Source organism: Haplochromis burtoni, unplaced genomic scaffold (assembly GCF_018398535.1).
Source record: "Haplochromis burtoni strain Fernald_Lab_line unplaced genomic scaffold, NCSU_Asbu1 Contig_3, whole genome shotgun sequence".
NCBI classification, from domain to species: Eukaryota; Metazoa; Chordata; class Actinopteri; order Cichliformes; family Cichlidae; genus Haplochromis; species Haplochromis burtoni.
The window spans coordinates 4411299-4433058 of NW_024582364.1; the positions used below are offsets into that span (position 1 = coordinate 4411299).

General features: G+C 39.3%; 3 protein-coding genes across 27 annotated transcripts in view; 2 read left to right on the plus strand and 1 right to left on the minus strand.

Moving 5' to 3' along the window:
• Positions 1-6069, minus strand: abcb8 (ATP-binding cassette, sub-family B (MDR/TAP), member 8). The gene is made up of 16 exons (XM_005912583.3): positions 5648-6069; positions 4281-4611; positions 4008-4163; positions 3616-3710; positions 3006-3111; positions 2739-2900; positions 2376-2461; positions 2171-2268; positions 1968-2073; positions 1833-1866; positions 1584-1720; positions 1373-1467; positions 1160-1293; positions 911-1058; positions 578-828; positions 1-373 (listed from the first exon to the last, which is right to left on the minus strand). The coding sequence occupies exons 1-16, from the start codon at positions 5752-5754 to the stop codon at positions 290-292; spliced, it is 2130 nt and encodes a 709-aa protein (XP_005912645.1). The 5' UTR covers positions 5755-6069; the 3' UTR covers positions 1-289.
• A 51-nt stretch (positions 6070-6120) lies between these two features.
• On the plus strand, positions 6121-16190 carry atg9b (autophagy related 9B). 2 transcript variants are annotated; one of them, XM_005912584.3, is made up of 14 exons: positions 6121-6836; positions 7008-7051; positions 7300-7364; positions 7933-8103; positions 9678-9819; positions 9970-10718; positions 11014-11167; positions 11379-11558; positions 11672-11917; positions 12186-12424; positions 12539-12632; positions 12989-13073; positions 13295-13464; positions 13595-16190. In XM_005912584.3, the coding sequence occupies exons 1-13, from the start codon at positions 6728-6730 to the stop codon at positions 13444-13446; spliced, it is 2430 nt and encodes an 809-aa protein (XP_005912646.1). In that variant the 5' UTR covers positions 6121-6727; the 3' UTR covers positions 13447-13464; positions 13595-16190. The 2 variants fall into 2 exon arrangements, with proteins under 2 accessions (XP_005912646.1, XP_005912647.1); XM_005912585.3 differs by having other exon boundaries at positions 13295-16190.
• A 3856-nt stretch (positions 16191-20046) lies between these two features.
• Positions 20047-21760, plus strand: part of obscnb (obscurin, cytoskeletal calmodulin and titin-interacting RhoGEF b) — a 69795-nt gene continuing 68081 nt past the window's right edge. For 7 of the 24 annotated variants that reach the window (XM_042219773.1, XM_042219811.1, XM_042219780.1 and 4 more), the window contains exon 1: positions 20047-20446. The gene's annotated coding sequence lies outside the window, so the exon portion shown is untranslated. The remainder of the gene's footprint in view (positions 20447-21760) is intronic. The other 17 variants (XM_042219778.1, XM_042219790.1, XM_042219797.1 and 14 more) reach the window with 6 other exon arrangements.

Consider the following 21760-nt stretch of genomic DNA (forward strand, 5'->3'; position numbering starts at 1 on the left):
TTAATTTAAGTAATTTTAATATTTTGTTCCAGCACATTATAATCTATCATTCTATCAACAATATTGGAAATAACAGCGCATACAGTAGTGTAATTTGTTCATCACAGGCCAATCCACATTGGTCCATTTGTTCATACACATTTGTAAGTTCTCATAAAACTAGTCACAGAGCTGGCAAATTTACAGTACATTTTAAATAATTAATTTTCCACACATGTCTTGCTATGCATTTCAAAATAAACACCATTATACAGTATTATACAGCTACTGTAAACAAATATGGGTGTGGTCATTTTTGCCCCTCAGCTCTTTGCCTGCGGATGAGATCAGAATAATATCCTCCTTTGCTCAGCAGTTCCACATGTGTCCCAGCCTGTAACAAAAAGGAAAAAGGTGTTAGATATAATAAAAATTGATATAACACAATCAACTCAACAAGGAAGCTACCAGTATGTCCATATTTATTACTGAATACTGAAAGAATTCAAAGTACATCTCTGACATTAAAAGCTAGAGTAAATTAGCTGGAGGATTTAAATGGAGGTCAGAGTATGTTCTGAATACTCAGCCTTCTCACCTCCACAATACGACCATTGCTCATCACGCAGATCAAGTCAGCCCTTTGAATGGTGCTTAATCGGTGGGCGATGATGAGCACAGTGCGACCCCTTGTGGCTCTGTCCAGAGCCTCTTGCACCACTCGCTCTGATTCTGCATCCAGAGCACTTGTGGCTTCATCCAGCACCAGAATACTGGGGTTCTTGATCAAAGCGCGGGCAATGGCAATGCGTTGTTTCTGTCCACCTGATAATGTCACACCTCGCTCACCTGGATTTAAAGATCTGGAGTTTAGAATGAACAAGCGGCACCGTTTCTTAACAGTCGTGAAAGCTCAAATGGGAGCACATACCAACCACGGTGTTATAGCCGTCTGGGAAACCCGTGATGAAGCCGTGAGCATTGGCTTGCTTTGCTGCATTAATGACCTCAGCATCTGTAGCCTCAGGCTTCCCAAAACGGATGTTCTCCATGACGGATGATCCAAACAAAACTGGCTCCTAAAAGAAAGAAGAAAGAGGAAAAAAAGAAAGTTGCAGTGAAAATTGTTAGGAACTAAAACTTTTTAAAAACTGAACATGAAATGATCAGCTGCCTTGACCTGATTGATGAATCCGATAACTTGGCTCCTGAGCCAGCAAAGGTCAAGTGTTCGAATGTCGAGGCCGTCCAACATGACTACGCCGCTGGTAGGGTCATAGAAACGCTCCAGCAGGGACGCCACTGTGGACTTTCCTACAGGGTTAAACATTTATCAGATGACCCAATATTGTTTGAATGTCGAACAGTTACTAAATGAAATGTCAGAAATTACCTCCTCCAGATTCTCCAACAATGGCGACTGTTTTACTGGGTGGTAGTGTCAAACTGAACCTCTGCAAGACTTGATGGCCTGGTCTTGTTGGATAACTGGAAACATATCAATAGAAAACAATACATCATTCACAAAACATTCTTTTATGTCTGTGCTCTGTTGTAGTTTTAAACTTATATTTGATTTGGAGCTGAATTAGAAGGATTTCAACCTGAACGAGACATTCATGAAGTCCACTCTTCCTGTGAGTGAATGGTATGGAATGCGTCCTCCTCCAGAGAGGGGGATAGTGGGCTGCAAAGCAAGGTATTCAAAAACCCGAGCCCCAGAGCTCATTCCTCTTACCACCTGCGACAAATGTTAAGAGATTGCCAGCAAAATATTTGAGGCATTTGGAAATGTTCACATACTCCGGTTTCAAATCTGGTTGGATAATCAGATAATCGTAGTTTTTACTTACTTGACCGAAAAGTATGGAGATACTGGCCAAAGACCTAAACATAAAATGAATGCATGACTTGTAATTAACTACTTTTGAAAGAATACATTTAACAGTAAAAGAGAAATCATCGTGGAGCAAGTTGTGTGTTTTTACCTCTGAACAGTCTGAGAGGCAACCAAAAAGGACATTAGGTCTCCAGGAGACATTTCATTGCTTGAAATTAAAGTTCCTCCAGCAAAAATAGTTCCAAGGACAATGCCTGTATTAACACGACACAAAAACATTAGCATAATGTTGGTAGTTTAACAGCCTGCTAAAAAGTGTGTCAACTAATTAACATTGTAAAAGACACTCACAGTTCAGGGCTATGTTTGACAGCCCTTGGAAAATGGCAATCCCAGTACCAAGATTTTCATTCATTTCACATGATTTGTCAACTTCATATGCATATAACCTGTGTAAAAACATTACGGAAATCAAAACATTGTATCTCTGTCATAGATTTAGTGCTTTTCTGAAAGTACAAAGGGTAGAAGTATAACAAAAAATATTCTCACTTACTGGAGCTCTCGTTCCTCCATTGCAAAAGCTTTTACTGTGCGCACATTACCAAGTGCCTCATCTGCCACCCCTGTCGCCTTTGCTACCTTGCATTTGACAGCAAGAAGTAAAAACACATTCAGACAGCAAATTATACTAATTTTGCAAATAATAGCTCATGCAGTGCTTTTTATTGGTTGCTTTGAGTGCCAGTGGTACTAATAAATTAAGCACTGCTGCATATGTTTACATTTTACTGCATTTCAAAATAGGAGTTCAAACTTAACTAACATCTGCTGGCAGTAATTAGAACAAATCTTGAATTTATTAAGACAGCCGCTATATGCTTATAATACATGAAATATAACATGCATAGTACAACACCTGCTCTTGAGCCAAGCGGGATAGTCTGCGAAGGAATGAGCCAATGAGAGCTCCTGCTCCCACAAGACAGGGGAGGACAAGTACTGTCAAACCTGTGAGTTTTGGAGAAATGACATAGAGGGAGACAAAACATCCGACTGTCTGTGTAATACTCCGCAGACCCTGAAAATATACCAAAAAAGTGCAAAAAAATAAGAATTAGAAGCGTAAAACCAGAAAAACTTTAGTAACAAAATCATCACTGCCGGATCGTTCTTGTGTTATTACCTGAGAAATAACCAGTTTAAAGGATGACTTGAACTCCTGAATGTCAGCAGTCAAACGATTCACCAGCTGCCCGGTTTTATTAGCATCGAAGAAAGCCACGTCTTGTCTGAATTGAAAGAAAGCAAACAAGACAATGTGAACTATGGGAATCCCTGCCAGACAGTGGATGTCATACAGTCAGAGTTACGTGTATTTGGATTATGACACAGTTTTTGCAGTTGTGCTTCTGTACACCGCGACAAAAACTTTAAATTAGACAATCAAAGTGCAGACTTTCAAAACATTAATCAAAGATTTTGCACTAACTGCTTAGAAAGACAATTTTACACATAGTAATTGGATTACTTAAAATGCCGAGTTGCTTTTGATGTTTTGAAAATGGGTCACTGTGTTAGAAAAATGTCTGTAAATAAACATTACAGACATAAATTTGTTAATGCAAATTTCAGTCTGAAGTCTTTATGTTTTGAGTTAAAATCCTCTGTGGGGAGCACTTAGAGCCCAAATTACAAAACTTTTGTCATGGTCTAAACACTTCTGCACCAAACTATACACAACATTTATTGTATACATCGATTTTTTTCCTTTGTGTCAATATGTATGTATGTACCTCAGTAAGGATGCAAAAAGGGTCTTTCTCATGTCTGCCGCCACTCTTTCCCCCACCCTCGAGAGCAGAACAATGTACCCACTCGTCAACAGTCCCTGCACAAAGGAGGCAATTAAGTACCAGTTAAATAAACAATTTTCATTGAATAGATTAAATAAATAAATTATACAGTGAGCTCTTTAAGTGCCAAATGAGTAAGATGAGAGAAAATGTGTGTGTATACGGCTACACAACAATTTAATATAGTTAACTGAAAACGCACTGACTATAGCATTAGAATGACTGCATTATAAAGCTGATAATTGCAAACTTCATGATTGTAGTATTTATTTTGTGCTTGACTCATGTTCACAAGTAAGTTGTGCAACTAGTGAGATTTCATGTGTACTTACCTGGATACCATACAGTCCAAGTAATTTCAGGGCTGGACCTCTTATCTCATGAACATAATTCCCAGTATTTTCTCTCAGGTAGCGTGCCACAACATTTACCAGATCACCGAGCATCAAGGGGATTTGAATGTTCAAGATAGCAGCACCAAAAGCGAGCTGAGGAAAACAGCCCCCCCCAAAACATCCATTTTAAATGATAAGCATAAATGTCCTAACTGGCTAAAATCTTTTGCTTCACTGACATTCCTGATCAGTAAACAGATTCAGTCTTACCACAACAGCACAGACGAGAGTGAACAGCTGAGGTTTTACAAATTCCCACAGAACGTGCCATTTGAAGTCAGGCACTGGGTTTTTGGCTACAACTTCCACGGGGGTGTTATTATTCACATCTGCCTCACAGTGGGCTACATGGCAAAACAGTCGAGCTGAAACAGTAAGTACTGCTGGTCCCAGGATAAACTTCAAAGCTACTCCCGGGGGTTTCGATGTCCTGGTGGTGGACTGACGGACAGCTCTCTGAGTCAGGCTCCAAATGCGACTGACAGCACCGCCATGCTGCTGTGAGGAGCTGTTTGCATTAGACCCTGGGGATGTGTACCACCTGGATACAGACCAGGACAGAAATAAAATCAGAGAATCAAAATCATGAAGGTTTTGCAACACTAATGTAACAAAAATCCTGGCCATTATCAGCTAATCAATTTTAATGAATTCGTTCCCCTGTGTTACAGTTGAGTAGCACAAGGAAATGTGGCCCAACTGAAACAACATTTTTGTTTTAAATATATTTTATTGACAACTTCGTATTAATAAAATATACACACACACAACATATATATAATATATTATATATATATTATAATTATATATATAAATATATATATATATACTATATATATATATATATATAAATTGAGAAATTAATAATGAGACAGAAAAAAACAAGAAAACAAACAATGTTAAAGAGAACCATGTACTTAACCTGTACTTAACAATTATAACGAAGTGGCACTATAATCACAGTTACACAAAAGGAAGCATAAAGTATAAAACCAGTATATATATATATATATATATAAAGTGATAATATGTGCAAATACAACGGATTTGCTCTATTGCGTTAGGATTACGTACGGCTCGTGTTAATAGGTGCGGTGATTACAGCGATTGATGAGCCTTTATCTGCGTGGGAATTTGAGTATAAACCGCAAATTGTTGTTTTTTTCTTCCAAAAGCCAAAGTTTAATTTAACAGAATGCATTTACTTGAGTATGTTAATCCTACTTCACTATTTTTTGGGCAAATGTTGAAGTTTTTATACATTTATCTTACAGTTCAGGAAAAATTCAGGAAAACTAGTCGAAATTTTCAGTTATCTCAAAAGTTAGAAAGAAAAATCTCACATTTGTGTGTTAATGATTTAATATTTTTAATGTGGTTTTGTTTTGATTTGTTTTACTGTCACAGTACTGCTTTTTTCTAAGAGAAAAGATCTGAATAAGTCTGGCAGTGCTAAAGGAAATCAAAGTAGGTCAAGTGTGACAGTGAGGAGAACCACATATATGGGATTATACAGCAGGTATAATCTACAGGTCGCCTGTCACTGGCTAAATTAGCTACCGGTCACTTTAACCTACCGTGAAAACTTCCATAAGTCTGCACTTTTATTGCACCGGCAGTGCAACGACAATGGCCGCAATGGTGCAGCAGCGATGTTTGCTCTACAACTGAGCAACTGAAGCATGCTTTACTCCTTTTTCAGTGATAATAAACTCATAAAGTCAAAATAATCTTTAAGCTCTACAGTAATCCAGCGAAACTCTGCAGGTTGCCATGTTCAAACTCTCCCAGGATGCATTTCAGCTGGAAAGCTAGGACCGTTGCTTTAAGATGATTTTTTCTTTGTGAAACCCACAAGCAAGACGAATAAATGCTTACTTCACAGCAAGCTATATATCGATATTTGGGACTATTTGGACGACGTTAAAATCGAAAAAGTCGGACAACAGAGGGTCTGCCATGTGAAAATTATTTTAAAAACTACAATTGCTACTCGGAAATTGCGTCAGTGTGATCAGAAGTGACGTCAAAGTCGTTTTGTTGACATTTGTTAGCGAAAGACAAAAACAGTGCACACGCACAGGTTGATGTATTTTTGGAAATCAAGTAACGGACCGCGGAACCGACCGAAGACAGCCGTGTTGTAACTGAAACGAAGTTGTGTGAGATAAGCGAGCTGTGGTGAAGAGGTGGACACTGAGCAGCAAACACTAAAAAAGGGATAAAGATCAGCAGATGAACCGACGGCAGACGGGAACAAAACAAACCGTGTCACCCTGACTACAAGACTGGCTGAATCATTCACAGGTTAGCCAGCCGCTGCACAGTCATTTGGCTCAGGTAGTAATCTTTTATTAACGTAAGGGACGCTCATTACTAACTATACGGAAGCTTCATGTGCTGAATTTTTAACTCCAACGCAGAATTTTACTTGTCATCATGGTCGTGTAGGGTTACACAAGCGCCGTCCGTTAGTGGAGCAGGTTAGCAGGCTAATGTTAGCTGTAGCTAACCTCCTTTCTTCCTGAAGTGCTCGAGCTGCTAAGTAGCTAGCTGCAGGATGTAGTTGTGGTTGCTAGTCTGCTTTCATTTCGTATAGTCTTTAGTATAAGTAGCTCGTTAGTTGTGGAGGGGTGACCTGAAGAATGTGAAGCACAATGGCCAACTTTGAAGCTTACCAGGAGTATCAGAGAATTGATGACTACGAGGAGGACTCACCACCAGGAGAGGAGGATTTACTGGTGCACGTGCCTGAGGGCCTAAAAGGTAAACATATTATTATTGCTTACGTTAAAAGTGGTTTCTAATGTATGTTAAAGTTTGTACTTGTTAAGGTTAAAAAGGCTGGCCATCTGCTGACAAATGATGCAACAAAATAAGAGGTTAAGTAAGTTGTAAAAGACTTCTCCCTTTCCAATGGTCTCATTTCTGTTTCAGACTCATGGCACCATATCAAGAACCTGGATAACTTCTTTACAAGGATATCCTTTTAAACTCTGTGAACAAACTGGCGAAAGCCAGAATGATCCCTTTTACATCATTTGAATGTCACTTCTGCTGCTATGGGATCAAATATGAATATTTAGACATTGTGTTACACTGATTGTTATCACTTCACTGTGCAGTCAGCTTACTTATAGTGAATGTCCACACCCTAAATACTTATAGTTAAAATAATTGCATACCTGTTGTAGGGCTGTTTAAAATTTTCCTTAACCATGTTGTTCACATCTATCATTTTCATCAAAAAAATGGCTTTGCCTGTATGATGTTTTCCGAGTTCTTTGAACTTGCGTAAGTACTGAGTGGCACAGAAATACTCACTATGTTGAGATGGCTAAAATATTGCACCATCATAGCAGGTGATACACATTGAATGCAAAACATTAGGTTGATGTGTGTTTGCAGATCTAAGAGGAAATTTGTTTGGCCTTGTGTATGTGTCTGTGAGTTAAGTGCACCCCAGCCTTTGACGACAATACCCTTTTTTTAAGCAATTCCTTCTCTAAATGTTATTTTGTATCTTTTTTTAATGTGGTCATTTATTCTGTTATGACTTTTTCTGTTAGGATTAATCCCTTCACCAACTGCCATGTTAATGCAACATATTTTTTATACTCCTGCTGTTTGTGCTGCTGCCATGCCTGTATGACATTTGTTATTCCTGGTGTTTATCAGATGAGGCGACTTTACTTAACTACAGTGTTATCCACTGATCAGTGTTGTAGTGTATTGTTTATAACCTAATTATTTATAGCAGTTAAACATTAAACACTTTTCATTGTTATCTTTTGGTTTTCTTGGTATTTTCATTAACTGTGTAACCTAATCACTCTCTTTTTTTTTTATCTTACTCTCACAGTCAGCTATTGTTTGTTGTCACATTCACAACGTTCCTTGTCAACTGCGTGGAATACGATGTCCTGTTTGCCAATCGAGCGGTCAACCACACAGGGCCAATCCAGAACCCTTTGGACCGGAACAAAGTCACACTGCCAGATGCCATCCTACCAACTCAGGAGTGCACTGCAAGGTAATGATGGCATATTACAATCCTACAGACAGTTTAGGTGTCTGAAGGAGATTCGTTTTCTTTTTTTTTCTGGTGGGAAAAGGATGAGTTGACTTAATCTGACAGAATGTACAGGCATGAAAAGTCATGCACATTCCAGGAAGTTTGATTAGACACTTTGTTCTCAAGCAGAGTCCAGGATTAGAGACAGGCCTTTAGAGGGATGTCATTATTCTGACTTAATACAGTCGCAATTAGACTTTCACACTAAATCTCTTTATGGGCTGTAAACGATTTGGCAAGAGTGCAAGATACAGTCACATACTCTGAGAAAAGGAAAAAAAAAACTATTTAACTGTAACCAGCATGTTTTCTCATTTAATCTAGAAATCTGTTAGAACTCACTTGTGTTTGTAATGCAAGGCAATGGTTTGTCATCAGATTAATTAGACTGGTTTCTATATTTAATTCAGTGGGGGTTTTTTTTTTGTTTGTTTGTTTGTTTTTTTCATTTTTGGTTTAATTCACCCTGAGATTAGTAGCTTCAACATTTCTGCAACTCATGGTTACTTGGAGGGAGGTGTTTGTTTTGAGAGCTCAGCCTGGCTTTGGAGAACAGAGCGATGTAATTGATAGCTATGGTGAGGTACAGCTAGCCAACCGAGATGCTGACAGCTTGGCTGGGACAGCGAGCTGACTACCACATGACACCTCACAAGCTGACTGCAGGAGTAAGCCCCCCACCTACCCCTCCCACTCCTGTGTTGTCACATTTTTTTTTGACAACATGTAGCCTAGACTCAGCTTGACTGCAGCTCAATAGTTGTTTATATCAAAGGCAATGACGTCCGACTGCTTGGATTTCTAATTTGGGAACAACTTGTCCCACAGTTTAGGCTCTCTCTGTCCTCTTCATACCCCATATCTAATTTCCCTCATAAAGCAGCTTTAAAACGCTCGGACTGAAAACAAGATTGTATTTTGTTTAATACATCTGAATGTTACCTCATAAAGAGCTTTTACAGTTGCACTGAAATTTGCTAATGTTTGTTTAGACACATGGGAACATTAAAGGGTTTCCTTAAATTTAGAATATAATGAGCAGACATCCACCACTGTACTTCAAACACCCCCCCACCAAAAACATGTTAACTGAAGTTTACTAGATTACTCCATCTAAGATCAGCTGTTGCATACTTCATATAAATATTATGTCATTAGATAATGAAGAGCCAACTTAAATTATTGGTAGAGGAGAGGGGAATGTGTGTAGATAGATGGATGGATGAATACTTTATTAATCCCGCAAGGGAAATTGTTGTGTTACTGCAGCATGACAAATAAACAACACAGTTAAAATAAAAGTGCCACAGATGCCCAGTACGGGCCTCATACTGAGATAGTGCAGGGATTTTATACACACAACAGTGATTAAAAAACAAGTAAAAGTATAAATGAAGTTAGTTAAAAACCATAAAGTATGACCGACATTGTGTAAGAGATTTTACAATGACTACATTATGTACAGTGTTTACTGTGTATGAATTGATACATGAAGTTAGCCATGTTTTAAAGGAACTTTTGTTTCTATTCAGGATTCAAGAGAACAGCTGGATCATATTCCTTCTCATTATGGCTGCTATATTCTGGATCTATCGTCTTATTAAGGTCATTTGCAACTTTTTGAACTACTGGGAGATCAGGCAGTTCTACATCAAAGCACTGAAGATCCGAATGGTGAGTGCACCAACTTGAGATGAGTATTAAGGTCATTCAAACAAATTTTTTTGACTCATGTTCATTGGTATGCAGAGAGATGATAAATCTCAGTGTTTTAAATTGTGGCTTTGTCTCAATGTGAGTGGGTTCCTTATGTCTTTCTCCCAGGATGAACTATGCAACTACACATGGCAGGAAGTCCAAGACCGTCTAATCAGCCTCCAGAGGGAACAGCAAATGTGCATTCACAAGAAAGAGCTGACAGAACTTGATATTTATCACCGGATCCTACGTTTTAAGAACTACATGGTGGCTATGATAAACAAATCCCTGCTGCCGGTGCACCTGCAGCTCCCCCTGCTGGGCAATGTGGTCTTTCTAACCCAGGGTCTGAAGTACAACTTTGAACTCATCCTTTTCTGGGGCCCTGGCTCACTCTTTCAGAATAAGTGGAACCTGCACCCCAAGTACAAGCGCAGTGGAAACCGCCTGGAGCTTGCCCAGCAGCTCAGCAGGGTCATCCTCCTGATGGGTTTGGCCAATTTGCTGCTATGTCCCTTCATCCTAGTGTGGCAGGTGCTCTATGCTTTCTTCAGCTACACAGAAGTGATCCGCAGAGAACCTGGGAGTTTGGGCGCACGTCGATGGTCCCTCTACGGTCGTTTATACCTGCGTCACTTCAATGAGCTGGACCATGAGCTGCACGGGCGTTTGGGTCGTGGCTACAAACCCACTTCCAAGTACATGAACTCGTTTACATCGCCACTGCTGACTGTGATTGCTAAGAACATTGCCTTCTTCTCAGGCTCAGTGCTGGCTGTTCTCATCGTACTTACAGTCTATGATGAGGATGTTCTGACAGTGCAGCACATTCTGACTGCTATTACTGTGCTGGGGGTGACAATAACTATTGCAAGGTGAGTCCTCAAAGCAAGCCCACCCAGTCAGTCATCGAAAAACAACTACAATATACACTGTTACAAATTATTTGTCTATTTTTATTTCATTTATTCAGCTGAAAGCTAATCAGTGAAGTAATTCTTTAAATAACTCACTTTAAAACTATGAGCAAGTATTACCGTAGATATTCTTCATCAGGTACTCCATCTGAATTTTTAACTTTTTATGATAAAGCTTTTCTCTTTTGCATATCCATTTGTCTCATATGTGCAGGTAATGCACAGCTGTAATTTTGTACCTGTCCCACGCCAGGTCTTTCATCCCAGATGAGCATATGGCGTGGTGTCCAGAACAGCTGCTGCAGTGTGTGCTGGCACACATTCACTATATGCCAGACCACTGGAGGGGCAACGCTAACAAGAGTGAGACCCGTGACGAGGTGGCACAGCTGTTCCAGTACAAAGCGGTGAGGAATGCAGAAACTCAGTGGATAGGAACACACTTGTCACACTCAAGTCAGACTGAAATTATGTGCTTGTTCTGGCTGTGATGAGGGTTTTTAATCCAGGACCTGGGTAATGCTAAAACTGTCAGATTGGTCACAGTCATATTTTTATAGGGTGTACATAAAATAAAACGTACAGAACCAGAAATTCATGTCATCTCTGTCCACTCAGGTGTTCATCTTGGAGGAGTTGCTCAGTCCTATTGTCACACCCTTCATTCTCATCTTCCTCTTGAGAAACAAGTCTCTAGAAATAATTGACTTCTTCAGGAACTTCACCGTGGAGGTCGTTGGAGTTGGTGACATCTGTTCCTTTGCCCAGATGGACATCAGACGCCATGGAAACCCAACAGTAAGACCCATTCCTTTTGTCTGGCAGGAGTGAATGAACAAATGTCTCAGTGAATGAAGACTGTGGAAAAAAATGATATCAAAAAGGTGATATGTCTATTGATGTTTTTTCAGTGGCTGTCAGAAGGACAGACAGAGGCATCTGTGTACCAGCAGGCTGAAAATGGCAAAACGGAGCTGTCCCTCATGCATTTCACCATAAAGAATCCACGGTGGCAGCCCCCTCAGGAGAGCTCAGTGTTTATCAGCCATTTAAAGGAGAAGGTGCACCATGATGCACAGGCCGGCCCCTCCACTCAGCTGCTGCTCTCAGAGGCACCTCTCTGCACCTCGCTGCAGTCCAACGAGTCTGGCACTGGGGTAGGAACCAAGTCGATAACACAAACAGCAAGAACTACTTATTTGCTCAAAAATGATATAGGCAGCTAATGTAAAAAGAAAACTCAGTAATGCAGTCATCCCTTACCATTAGGATCATCAGTTTTTCCCTATAAATACTTAATGCCTAAACTACTAGAAATTTGATTACTGATAATGGCTTCATTATGAAATATATTGTTGTAATTTCTATTCTCATTAATTTTTTTCCTTTATTTTTTTGAAACTTACTGACATTTGTTGTTTCCAGGCTGATAATCTTTTGGCCAGTGTCCTGGCTCACCCCGTTATAACTGCATCTGGACTGCAAGGGCGAGACCATCGACTCATCCCACCGAGCACCGCTGCTTCTGCTGCAGCCAGCGTTCTCGCCTCTTTGTCCACGTCTCAGCTCGCGCATACCAGTCGTGGCCGGTCACACGGCCTCCTGCCCTCCTCCGTCCACCCTGAGACTACCATGTACCACAGTGAGCGCACCGTAATTGACAGGTATTTTCCAATATTACATTTTATATACTTCTATTCTGAGCTTATTTATAACAAAACAATAGCAAACATAATCCAAATGCTTGTTGAAAAAAAAGTGTTTGGCTTTTTTCCCAGTATGTCTAACAGTGACTCTCGTGTCCGGAGCAACGCACTGCAGTCAGAGTTTGCCTCAGCCGAGATGAGTCTCCATGCCATCTACATGCATGAGGTAATTTCCTGTTCATGAACTATAGCCTCCCAAACGTGTGTGTGTGTGTGTGTGTGTGTGCGTGTGTGTGTGTGTGTGTGTGTGTGTGTGTGTCTGTCCAATGTTCCTTTGTTTTTTTTCCTCCAAAATTTTAGGTGCTATGTTTGCACATAGACATGCACAAACATGCAAATCTTTACTTTGGTCTCTCATGTATCATCGTAGCTTCAGTTCATGGTTTCATTTTTAGTATTGCTTAAAAAATTTAATGCTCAAAAGGCACATTTTGAGCCAGAGTAATGCTTTTAGTATCTTTTGTAGTACCATAAGTTTAGCACCCGTTTCTGCTGCACACTGAAAACTGTTTGTCTCTTCAGCTCCACCAGCAGAGCTCCCACCCACCAAGAACTTCAGGCCAGTGGCATAATCCAGTGCCAATGAGAGATCTGCACACACACACTGGTAAATGAAAGTGTTGATTTTTAAGAACCTGTTATTTTTAATTCAGCCAAAGATTATGAATATTAGTTTGCAGAGGACTTTAAATATTGTTGGTGTCAGTTCAGAATCAAATGAATGTGACAAAAATTCTTGTTGTGCTGAAATCCTGGTTCTGATGTGGATACCCTGATATTACAAATCATTAGACAGCAAACAAATATATATTATACCCTTATTCTCAGGTTACCAGGCACACAGCGGCCTCAGTTCCAGCATTTCTGTGCCCACCACTGTCCATCTTGGTGGCTGGCAAGAGGTAGAAGAAGATGAAGAAGACGATCAGGAGATTAATAGTGGATCTACTCCAAAACAGGGCACTGGCGGTAGTTGTTGAAGTGCCTTTTGTCATAAGGTATACGCTCTCATTTCAATGCTCTGTGGTTCTGTATTTTTGGGCATTGTTTGTCCTGAAGCTACAAAGCCGTGATCACTTCTCTTCTTCTTTTTTTTGTGTTTTTGTTTTCTTTTGTTTTGTTTTTTAGTGTTTACATTTTACTTTCTTCAACGAAAGTTGTGGCCTTAGATGATCTTCATGGAGAATTTAGCATGGACCTTTAATACACCATTCAGCGTTTTTAGGAGGGACTCATTGAATAACCACAGTCTCTGCACCTCTACGCCTCATCCTGTCATATCAGGCAGACTATGGCATCAGGGAAACCATATGTCTTCCGTCCACATTGTCACAATTTTCTTATCAACTTGTAGGAACTTTTCCCGAAGCTCGTATGACAGAAAGATCGATGAGGTGTAGTGTAATCATAGATCCACCGTGCGACGATGGGCGCGAAACGCGAAAGGTTCATCACAACTTCTGCTGCGCACAAATCGAGTATTTGAGCATCACAGGGTATTACGGTGCAAGTATAATTGAAGTTTTCCACAGAATAGTGTCTCAATCTGTGCCACAGCATGAAGTCTTCAAATTGTATCTTGTCTGCCTGAACAATTTTAGTCATCTGGGGGGAAAAAAGCATTTCAGAGTTGTGCTATTTGACTCTTGTAAAATGTAAATACACTTTTGCATCTTGCTTGTTCCTTCAAAGGTCACATTTTTACTACTAGATCCAATTCCTGCAAAATATACCAAGTATTGAAATGATTCAAAAGTTCACTATACAGTAGCCGCACTGCTAAAACACTATGTGTATCTGGGAGTTCCTTGAGCCTAAGCATGCACATGGTTTGATGCTGCTGTCTGTGTTTAGTGGTCCTAAATGCAGATTTTTGTTCAGTGTTGTTGTTTCTGCGGCTCATCTGTCAAGACAGTTGCTTTTCCTCAAAAGCAGAGCCGTAGTAATGGGCGCCAAGTACACTTGTCTTAGAAATCCCAATGCAGATAGAAGATGTAATTGAAATCTGTTTAAGATGGACAGAGCCAGCGTTATGCCTTAACACCGATGTAAAAACATGTATTTAAATCCTAGTTTTCCGCATTACCTCAGTTGTGAAGGAGAAAAAACGAATACACAAATCGATACCTCTGTAGTGTATTTACTCTTGTGTAAATATTTATTATACATAAACGTTTTTTTCATTCTAGAGGTGCATCTTTCGACTGCATTTTGATTTTAATGGCAGGTGTAGGTGGAAACCATTTTTAAAAGAACAAAACAGTAAGGTGTTGCTTTTTTCAAATACTTTGTGTGCTTGTTACCATTTTTTGTGCTTTCCCTCAAACTGATCATATAAAAATGGAACTTCATCATAAGGGCTGATTTCAGAGTGCGTGCTGCATGACGGCAATTCTGCTAAGACTTTATTTTTCCAAAGTAAGATCATTATATATATTTATTTCCCCACATATGTAATTGATACAGGTATATAGAGAGATATAATTTATTTAGGAAAAAAAATTAAACAATCATAAACTTTTACGAATGGAGGTGGTGTGTGGCCCCTCTTACAATGTGGTTTTTGTCTTTAATTTTGGTGTTATTGCAAAGATGCCATGCCCAGCGGCAAGATGGTGAATGCAATTGCCGGTAAACCCTGAAATAAACTGGGACAAAATCTCATAGTTGATCTAGTGATGAAAACATCAACCCAGTTTTATTGCATTCTGCAAAGGAATATAAATTGAGCCCTCCACCTCTATAAGACTTCAGAGTGTGTCCTAACCCTCTCGTGTGTTTAGAAGTTGTTTCACTCTCACGTTGAGCGTGCATGCGTCTGTGGAGGGAATGCATTTTAACATCTGCGTAATTATGCTAACACTTTTGCACTGATTGAAAAGCATTTTTAATGTGTGTGTGTGTGTGTGTATGTACTTGCATCCTGATTTAACTTTATAGATAAGCATTGCATCAGCCTGTCTTGTGTTGTCATTTGTCCTCAGCGGACTATAAGGAAACACTGTGGCCAAGCACATAATGTTTTTTTGCTGGGTTTTTTGTTTTGTTTTTGTTTTTTGTTTTTTCTTCTGCCGCTGGTCAGTAAATGTCTGTTTCCCTCACACGGCCTTAAATGTGCTTACACGCATTTCTTGTGGTCGCAGTTCATTTGTGGTGTTTTTTTCCATATGAGATGAGTTTGTTGTAGAGACACTGGAGCTCAGCTTTGAACACAGAGTTTTGATAGTCTCCACATTTACACGCCATGGTAGTGTCTAATGTTAGTCGTTTTATTATAAGCAGTGCCTTGGTAATAAGGATTAGCATTTGCTCTTTTTAGAAGCCGTCTCGTGTTAACCAACAGATTTGCTTTCACATATTTACCAGCACATAGGATGTACAGTATTTTTGATTTCCATGCCATTGTGTATAGCATCGAGTGCATATAGTGAAACTGTGGATGTGTCTTGTTAGCTGACAGGTCAGTCTGTTGTATCTGACAGTGCACTTCTTTTGTCATGGGACTGCGCTGTCTTTAACATCCTGAAGAAACGGGAGCATGCCATTATGGCAAACCTTCTGATCATACTATGGTTTCTTATCCACTATATAGACCAGTCGAAGGATCACAGTGACTGGAACAAGGTGCTATGTTTTCATCCTGAAATGGTGAATTTGTTGTTTTCTTCTTCTTCTTCTTCTCCTTCTCCTTCTCCTTCTTCTTCTTCTTCTTCTTCTTTTTTTCTGTTTTCTTTTCTTCTTTTTTTTTTTTTTTTTTTTTTTTGTGGTTACAAAAGTTTGTCTGTATGTTTTTGTTCTGTAAATTGAGCAGCATTAGCTGAAATATGAAACATGCCAAAAGAACTTGTTTTCAGCACAGCTTTACAGTACGTGTTGTTTTCAGAGACTGAGTAGAGAGGCAAATACATCTAATTTTGAGTGTATTTAATCGTTCTGTGTGTGGTTGATTATGTAATGTTTATTTAAAATAAAAAAGAATAAAGTTTAATTTTCTTTGTTTTTGTTTTTGCTGTTGCTTGGAAGTAGTTTTTCATGTAACTTAACTTGTAAAAACTTAAATACTTAAACAACTCGATTCTTTACCCTCACATTTTCCAACCAAAGGAGTCTACTATGTTTTCCATTTGTTTGGTTAAATAATAACTGTAGACAAGAGACATTATAGATGGATAGATAGATGCCCAGAAGTTTGAACTATAACGCCTAAATCTATATAACAATAAAAAAGAAAGTATTTAGTGAACAGCTTCTGAATGAATATAAAGGTTTTATACAGACTTATTCACATTTTGTTACTACTGTCATATATATGTTTTCCGTACTTTTGTCCTTTGTCTCTTTCTCCCCTTTGACTTGCTCTATGACTCTTTCCTGCCAGTTGATTCTGCTCACAGTCTTGTTGGAACTTATGAAGGAATAGCACATATACATGGTCCATTGATTAAACGTCATTTTACATCATACAGCATCAACAGCTGCATAAATCGCATTCAGTGACCCTCATTTCTAGAAGAGCTCAGTGGCAGTGTTAGGGTAACCTGTTGATCAAGTCTTTTTTTTTTGTAAATCAGGACTTTTCGTATGGAATAATTAAGGTGAGTTGTTTTCTTTAACAGCACCTCACTGCCACGTGTTCCCACTATTGTCCTGTGCTTGCTATAATACTGTAAATACTATCAAGACTGTAAATAAAGATGTGCTTCTTTTTTGCTAGTTTGTCTCATTTTTTATTTAATTGTTTTATTTCAAACATATAAGTAATATAAAAAAAAATATTGGATACAAAAAAAAAGGAATCGCTCTACCATACAATTTACATGCTTCAAAAGGGGTATGATGAAGCTTACGCCTACTTGATCCTGCCCACCTTATTGCTTGTTTTTAATGTTGTCCAAGCCCCTTGAGTGTTTTGGGGAGGACATGCCTGCCATCTGCTGTTCAGTCTTAGTAATCTTAATCTTTGGTAGAACTAAAATTTGTCTCACTTGTCATCTGCCATCGTTTCACCTCTCATCCGAGAAGCTTCTTCAGTTCTGAAGAAGCTTCTCGGATGAGAGGTGAAACGTCTTCAAGCAACTTAAAGAAGTATTTTATTTGCAAGCTCCTTTGATTGTCATCTGCCATGTAACTGTTCTTAAGGTAACACCCATGTGTTTCAAGCTGTGAACATGATACAGCTATGACCTTATTCTCGAAATGGCTGTGAGGTCAAGTGGAAGGCCACGGAGACCGGACTGGAGAGTATGCATTGCTTCCATTTAGCAAAAAAAAAAGAAGAAAAGTCTCATTACAAAGACATGTTTTACTTGGTGTTTAATATTTAGGTTGCTAAATTATAGCCAGGCTGTTGGCAGGTGCCATGAGAGGGTGGTTACTGTCTGCAAGTGAGTTTTAAAAGTTGCAGAAATATGTTGTGGTGTTGTTTTGGTATATTAAGTGATTTGAAATCAAGGAACCTAGCCTGTGCTAATTTGTGACACAGTACCGCAGTAGAAGGTTTGGACGTATTTCATGCCAACACAGAGGATAGCATTATCTAAACTATTTTCTTCCTCAGTACACATACTCTAGTTAGAGTATGGAAACTAAACACAGTGGCCAGGAGAGGATGAAGCAGAGGAAAGCAGCAACAGTGGATTACCGTCTGCTAGAGTTTCTGGGAGTTTAAATCAGGGTCCAGGCTACCTGCTGCTGTCAGTCACTGGCACTGGGGGGAAAGCCCGCACTGGAAGAGTAAGAAAATAACATGGAAGCCAAAGTTTGGGGACAAAAGGGTTAACACTGGCTTTAGTCACTTCAAGTAGAATGATTTTTTCCTAAAAGGAAATTGAGAGTCTATATTAAAAACGTGCACTGCAACCTGAGGTTTGTTGCCATGCTTTATCAAGTGATTTAATCAAAGTGAATACTTCACTAAGGATACATTTAAAGTATTACTGCATTCTAGTCCTTTCCACAATATGGACAATATGAAGTCATAACTTCATTCTGGCCCTGATGAGCTGGGGACAGCAGCTGTCACAGTGGATGTTGTGGAAAACAGTCTGCTGCAAGCTCAGTCAACTTCTCAGCCTAATCATAAGCAGATTAAGTGGATTTATTATTCACTACAACTACTGCAAATGAATGAACTATCAAGAGAGGCAGACTGATAGATTTATGTTTTTGTTCAGAGATCAGAGCGGGGTTTAATTCTATAAATAAGCAGAAGAATGAGGAAGCTGTTTGTGCCTTTGTCACCACTGCAAATGTTCAATGATATCAGAGTGCAGGCTGGATTCTGTTACTGGTAATATGATGACAGGGACTGGATTTGTGATGCAGTATCTAATGATGTCTTGGTGTTAATTACCTTCACATTTAACCTGGCACATCTTGAGCTGTTGTAAACTGAGGTAAACTTTCATTAAGTAGAGACAGAGGTGGCAAGAGATTGATTTAAGCATCTCAGATTTGCACATCTAAGAAAGTCTGAAACAAGTGAACAACAACAAGCCAACAAGTGGAGGTTCAGTTTTGTTTGCAGCGCTGTTAAGTCTTCAAATCATGAATAATCCCCTACGGGACATAGTTTTCAGAATTATACCCTGCCTGTGAATTTGTGTCAATTACCTTGACTATCCAAGTACAGAACTTAAATCAAACTCATTTTACATGTACTTTTAAGTGAAAAATCTTAAAGGAAACTCATCTTTCTGTCAGGATAAAGAAGTTTAACTGAACATTCAATCCTTGAGATATCTTAATAGGAGAAAAAAGAAGCAGAATTTGGATTTAAAAGTACAAAAATGTGTAAAGTTATTTAATTACTTAAAAGAATAAAACTCTATCTGTTACTTCATTACTTTGGTGTAGTATGAATAGACATGGGGGAATTTTTTGTTTCGGAGCAGTAAAATCTCTAAAACCATGAAAATACAGTAAGTCCAAAATTTATGCCCTCCTTTACATTGGAGGGGATAATTGACAGGTTTTGAATACAGTTAAAATGATATTAAAACAGAAGTAGTTAATAGGTGTTTAAACTTGTGTGGTAAAAAAAAACTTTTTTGTGGGCCGATATTACATTGAAGCCTGATTCTGCTGGCCTGGGGGGAGAACCAGGAATTTGTTTATAGGCTTGATTTAAGGTGAGGGGGGGGGGGGGAGGGGGCACTAAAATCTTGGGGTGGCAAACCCCCCAAAAAAACATGAACAGTGCAGCATGTGATGATGGGAAATGTGAGGGATATATAAAGTGACACCTGGGTGAGGGGAGGGGGGGGGGGGGTGGGGGCACGGTCTCCCTTGGTAGCGCCCCTGTCTGCCAGAGTTTCTAACTGTTAAAAGGGAGTTTTTCCTTCCCGCTGTCGCCAAGGTGCTTGCTCATTGGGTGGGTCGTCTGATTGTTGGTGTTTCTCTGTATTATTGTTGGGTCTTTAACTTATAATATTAAGCGCCTTGAGGCGACTGATATATAACTAAACCTGAACTGAACTGAAACTCAATAAACTGCTCCTGCTTGACGCGTCCACACGCGTCAAGCACACATTTACACCTAGTATGAGTTGTTTATGACTTGTGTCCGTATTGCCGTCTCCAGCCTGCAGCAGCAGCAACCCAGCAGAGGCCAGGCCAGCCTGCTCTCCTTCCCGAAGCCACCATCAGGCTATCTCCTATCTCCAAATGACAGGTCTATTTTGGAAAGGAGGCTGCGCCAAAATAGGCACGTCAGCTATGTGGCATCATGAGGCACCAGAGAAGAAAGAAAAAGTAAGTCTGCTCAACCGCCCACTGCAGGAGACGGGGGGATGTTTCACTATCTTGGATTTACAACCATTTTGAAATATATTTGAGGTCAAAGAAGACTTTTTCTTGCCCCCCATGTGGAGCCCCTGAACGCTGTTGGAGAGGGCCATCATCCGGAAATCCTGACGGGCTATTGATTGTTTGGCCCACATGATTCAGCGCCTGAATTTCCTGAGCGGTTAAGGACTCAAGGTGAAGAAGCAGTAACACAACAGTTAACTCATTTTCTTACAGTAAAGTTTACATAGGAACTTGGTCGAAGTTAGAATTTCTTTTCCTTTTTTTGTTGGTTAATTTGAGCTTCGGTGCAGCTCAAAGAGGTAGATAGCTGTCATTTTTCACCTGTGACTATTACAGGGGCGGATTTGAGTTCATTAGCCAACCGCATCATCCAGCTGAAGTTTCTGTTATGTTTAAGTAAACACAAGCTCCTTTGTCGAATTTTTTCCGTGATTTTTTTAGTCGTTCATTAAATTCCAGTGTCTTTTTTTACGAGTTTTCCTCAGCTGGTAGAAAACGGACAGTGCTAGAAATGAAGTATGTTTGCGAAGTGGGAGCTTTATCAAACAGCTGATGTCCCTTTCGCTTCTACAAATGGCAATGGACAGAGACGGAGTCTGACAGCTGAGGTTATTTTTGGGACAGGCAGTTAAAGCGGCGGAGGTGACAAAGCTGGTAAATGTCACTGTTTGAAAGACACATAAGCGCTCTTTCTGACCTTGTTGTGAGGGAATTTGTTTGCTATTTAGCTTCTTTCGCTTTGAATAGGTCTTTGTATTGATGAATGTCCGCTGCGGCAGGTCAAGGATATGTTGACTGATATATAGCTACTGTAACTGTCAGCTATAAATATGCCACCCTAACTCTGGATTTATGTCTATTTTCATAGCATAACACATTTTAGAGAACACATAGCAGAATGCCAGATTTTACAATGGGTTTGTGTAAAGTTGACAGGTGTTTGTGGAGGAATATGATCTACAGGAAATAATAGAAAATGTATTTACTTTTCTTGATATAGTTTTGTAATTTTTACATTTGTACTTCCTGGTTTATTTATACTTGGAGTTGAAGATTGGTGTTTTTAATAAAGGTTATTAAACTTGTACATATATAAAATCAGTTTTGTATTTATTTATTTAATATTTTTATTGTTTCAATTACTTTATTTGTACCCATGGGTAGATTTGGTCTGGAGTAGAGAGTCATCCATCTTCCATCCATGTTTGTCAGTGCAAACACAGAAAATATATAAGCTTAATAAAAAAATACTGAAGAAATAATTATACTATAATTACAGAGAATTCACTTGGCACCATGTAGGATAGCAACGCTATGCTCGGTTAATCTGAGTAATGGCTGCTGGAACAAAGTTGTTTTGTAAACCGTATTGTTTTGCACTTTGGGACGAGAAGCTGAAAGTCACTATGCAAAGGGAGCAAATTGTCCAGTAAAATCATGCCCAGCAGACACTATAATTGTGGTGTACAGTGATGCTGAGCTCAG

What these genes read in the sequence shown, in the direction of transcription:
- abcb8 (XM_005912583.3), bottom strand. Translation starts at nt 5,754, where the DNA reads ATGCTTCAGTTGCTCAGTTGTAGAGCAAACATCGCTGCTGCACCATTG. An exon ending in TGTTGGAGAATCTGGAGGAG is followed by an intron (nt 1,294 to 1,372) that starts GTAATTTCTGAC and finishes TTAACCCTGTAG; the next exon opens with GAAAGTCCACAGTGGCGTCC. An exon ending in TTATCGGATTCATCAATCAG is followed by an intron (nt 1,059 to 1,159) that starts GTCAAGGCAGCT and finishes TCTTTCTTTTAG; the next exon opens with GAGCCAGTTTTGTTTGGATC.
- atg9b (XM_005912585.3), top strand. Translation starts at nt 6,728, where the DNA reads ATGGCCAACTTTGAAGCTTACCAGGAGTATCAGAGAATTGATGACTAC. An exon ending in GTGACAATAACTATTGCAAG is followed by an intron (nt 10,719 to 11,013) that starts GTGAGTCCTCAA and finishes GTCCCACGCCAG; the next exon opens with GTCTTTCATCCCAGATGAGC. An exon ending in GACGCCATGGAAACCCAACA is followed by an intron (nt 11,559 to 11,671) that starts GTAAGACCCATT and finishes ATGTTTTTTCAG; the next exon opens with TGGCTGTCAGAAGGACAGAC.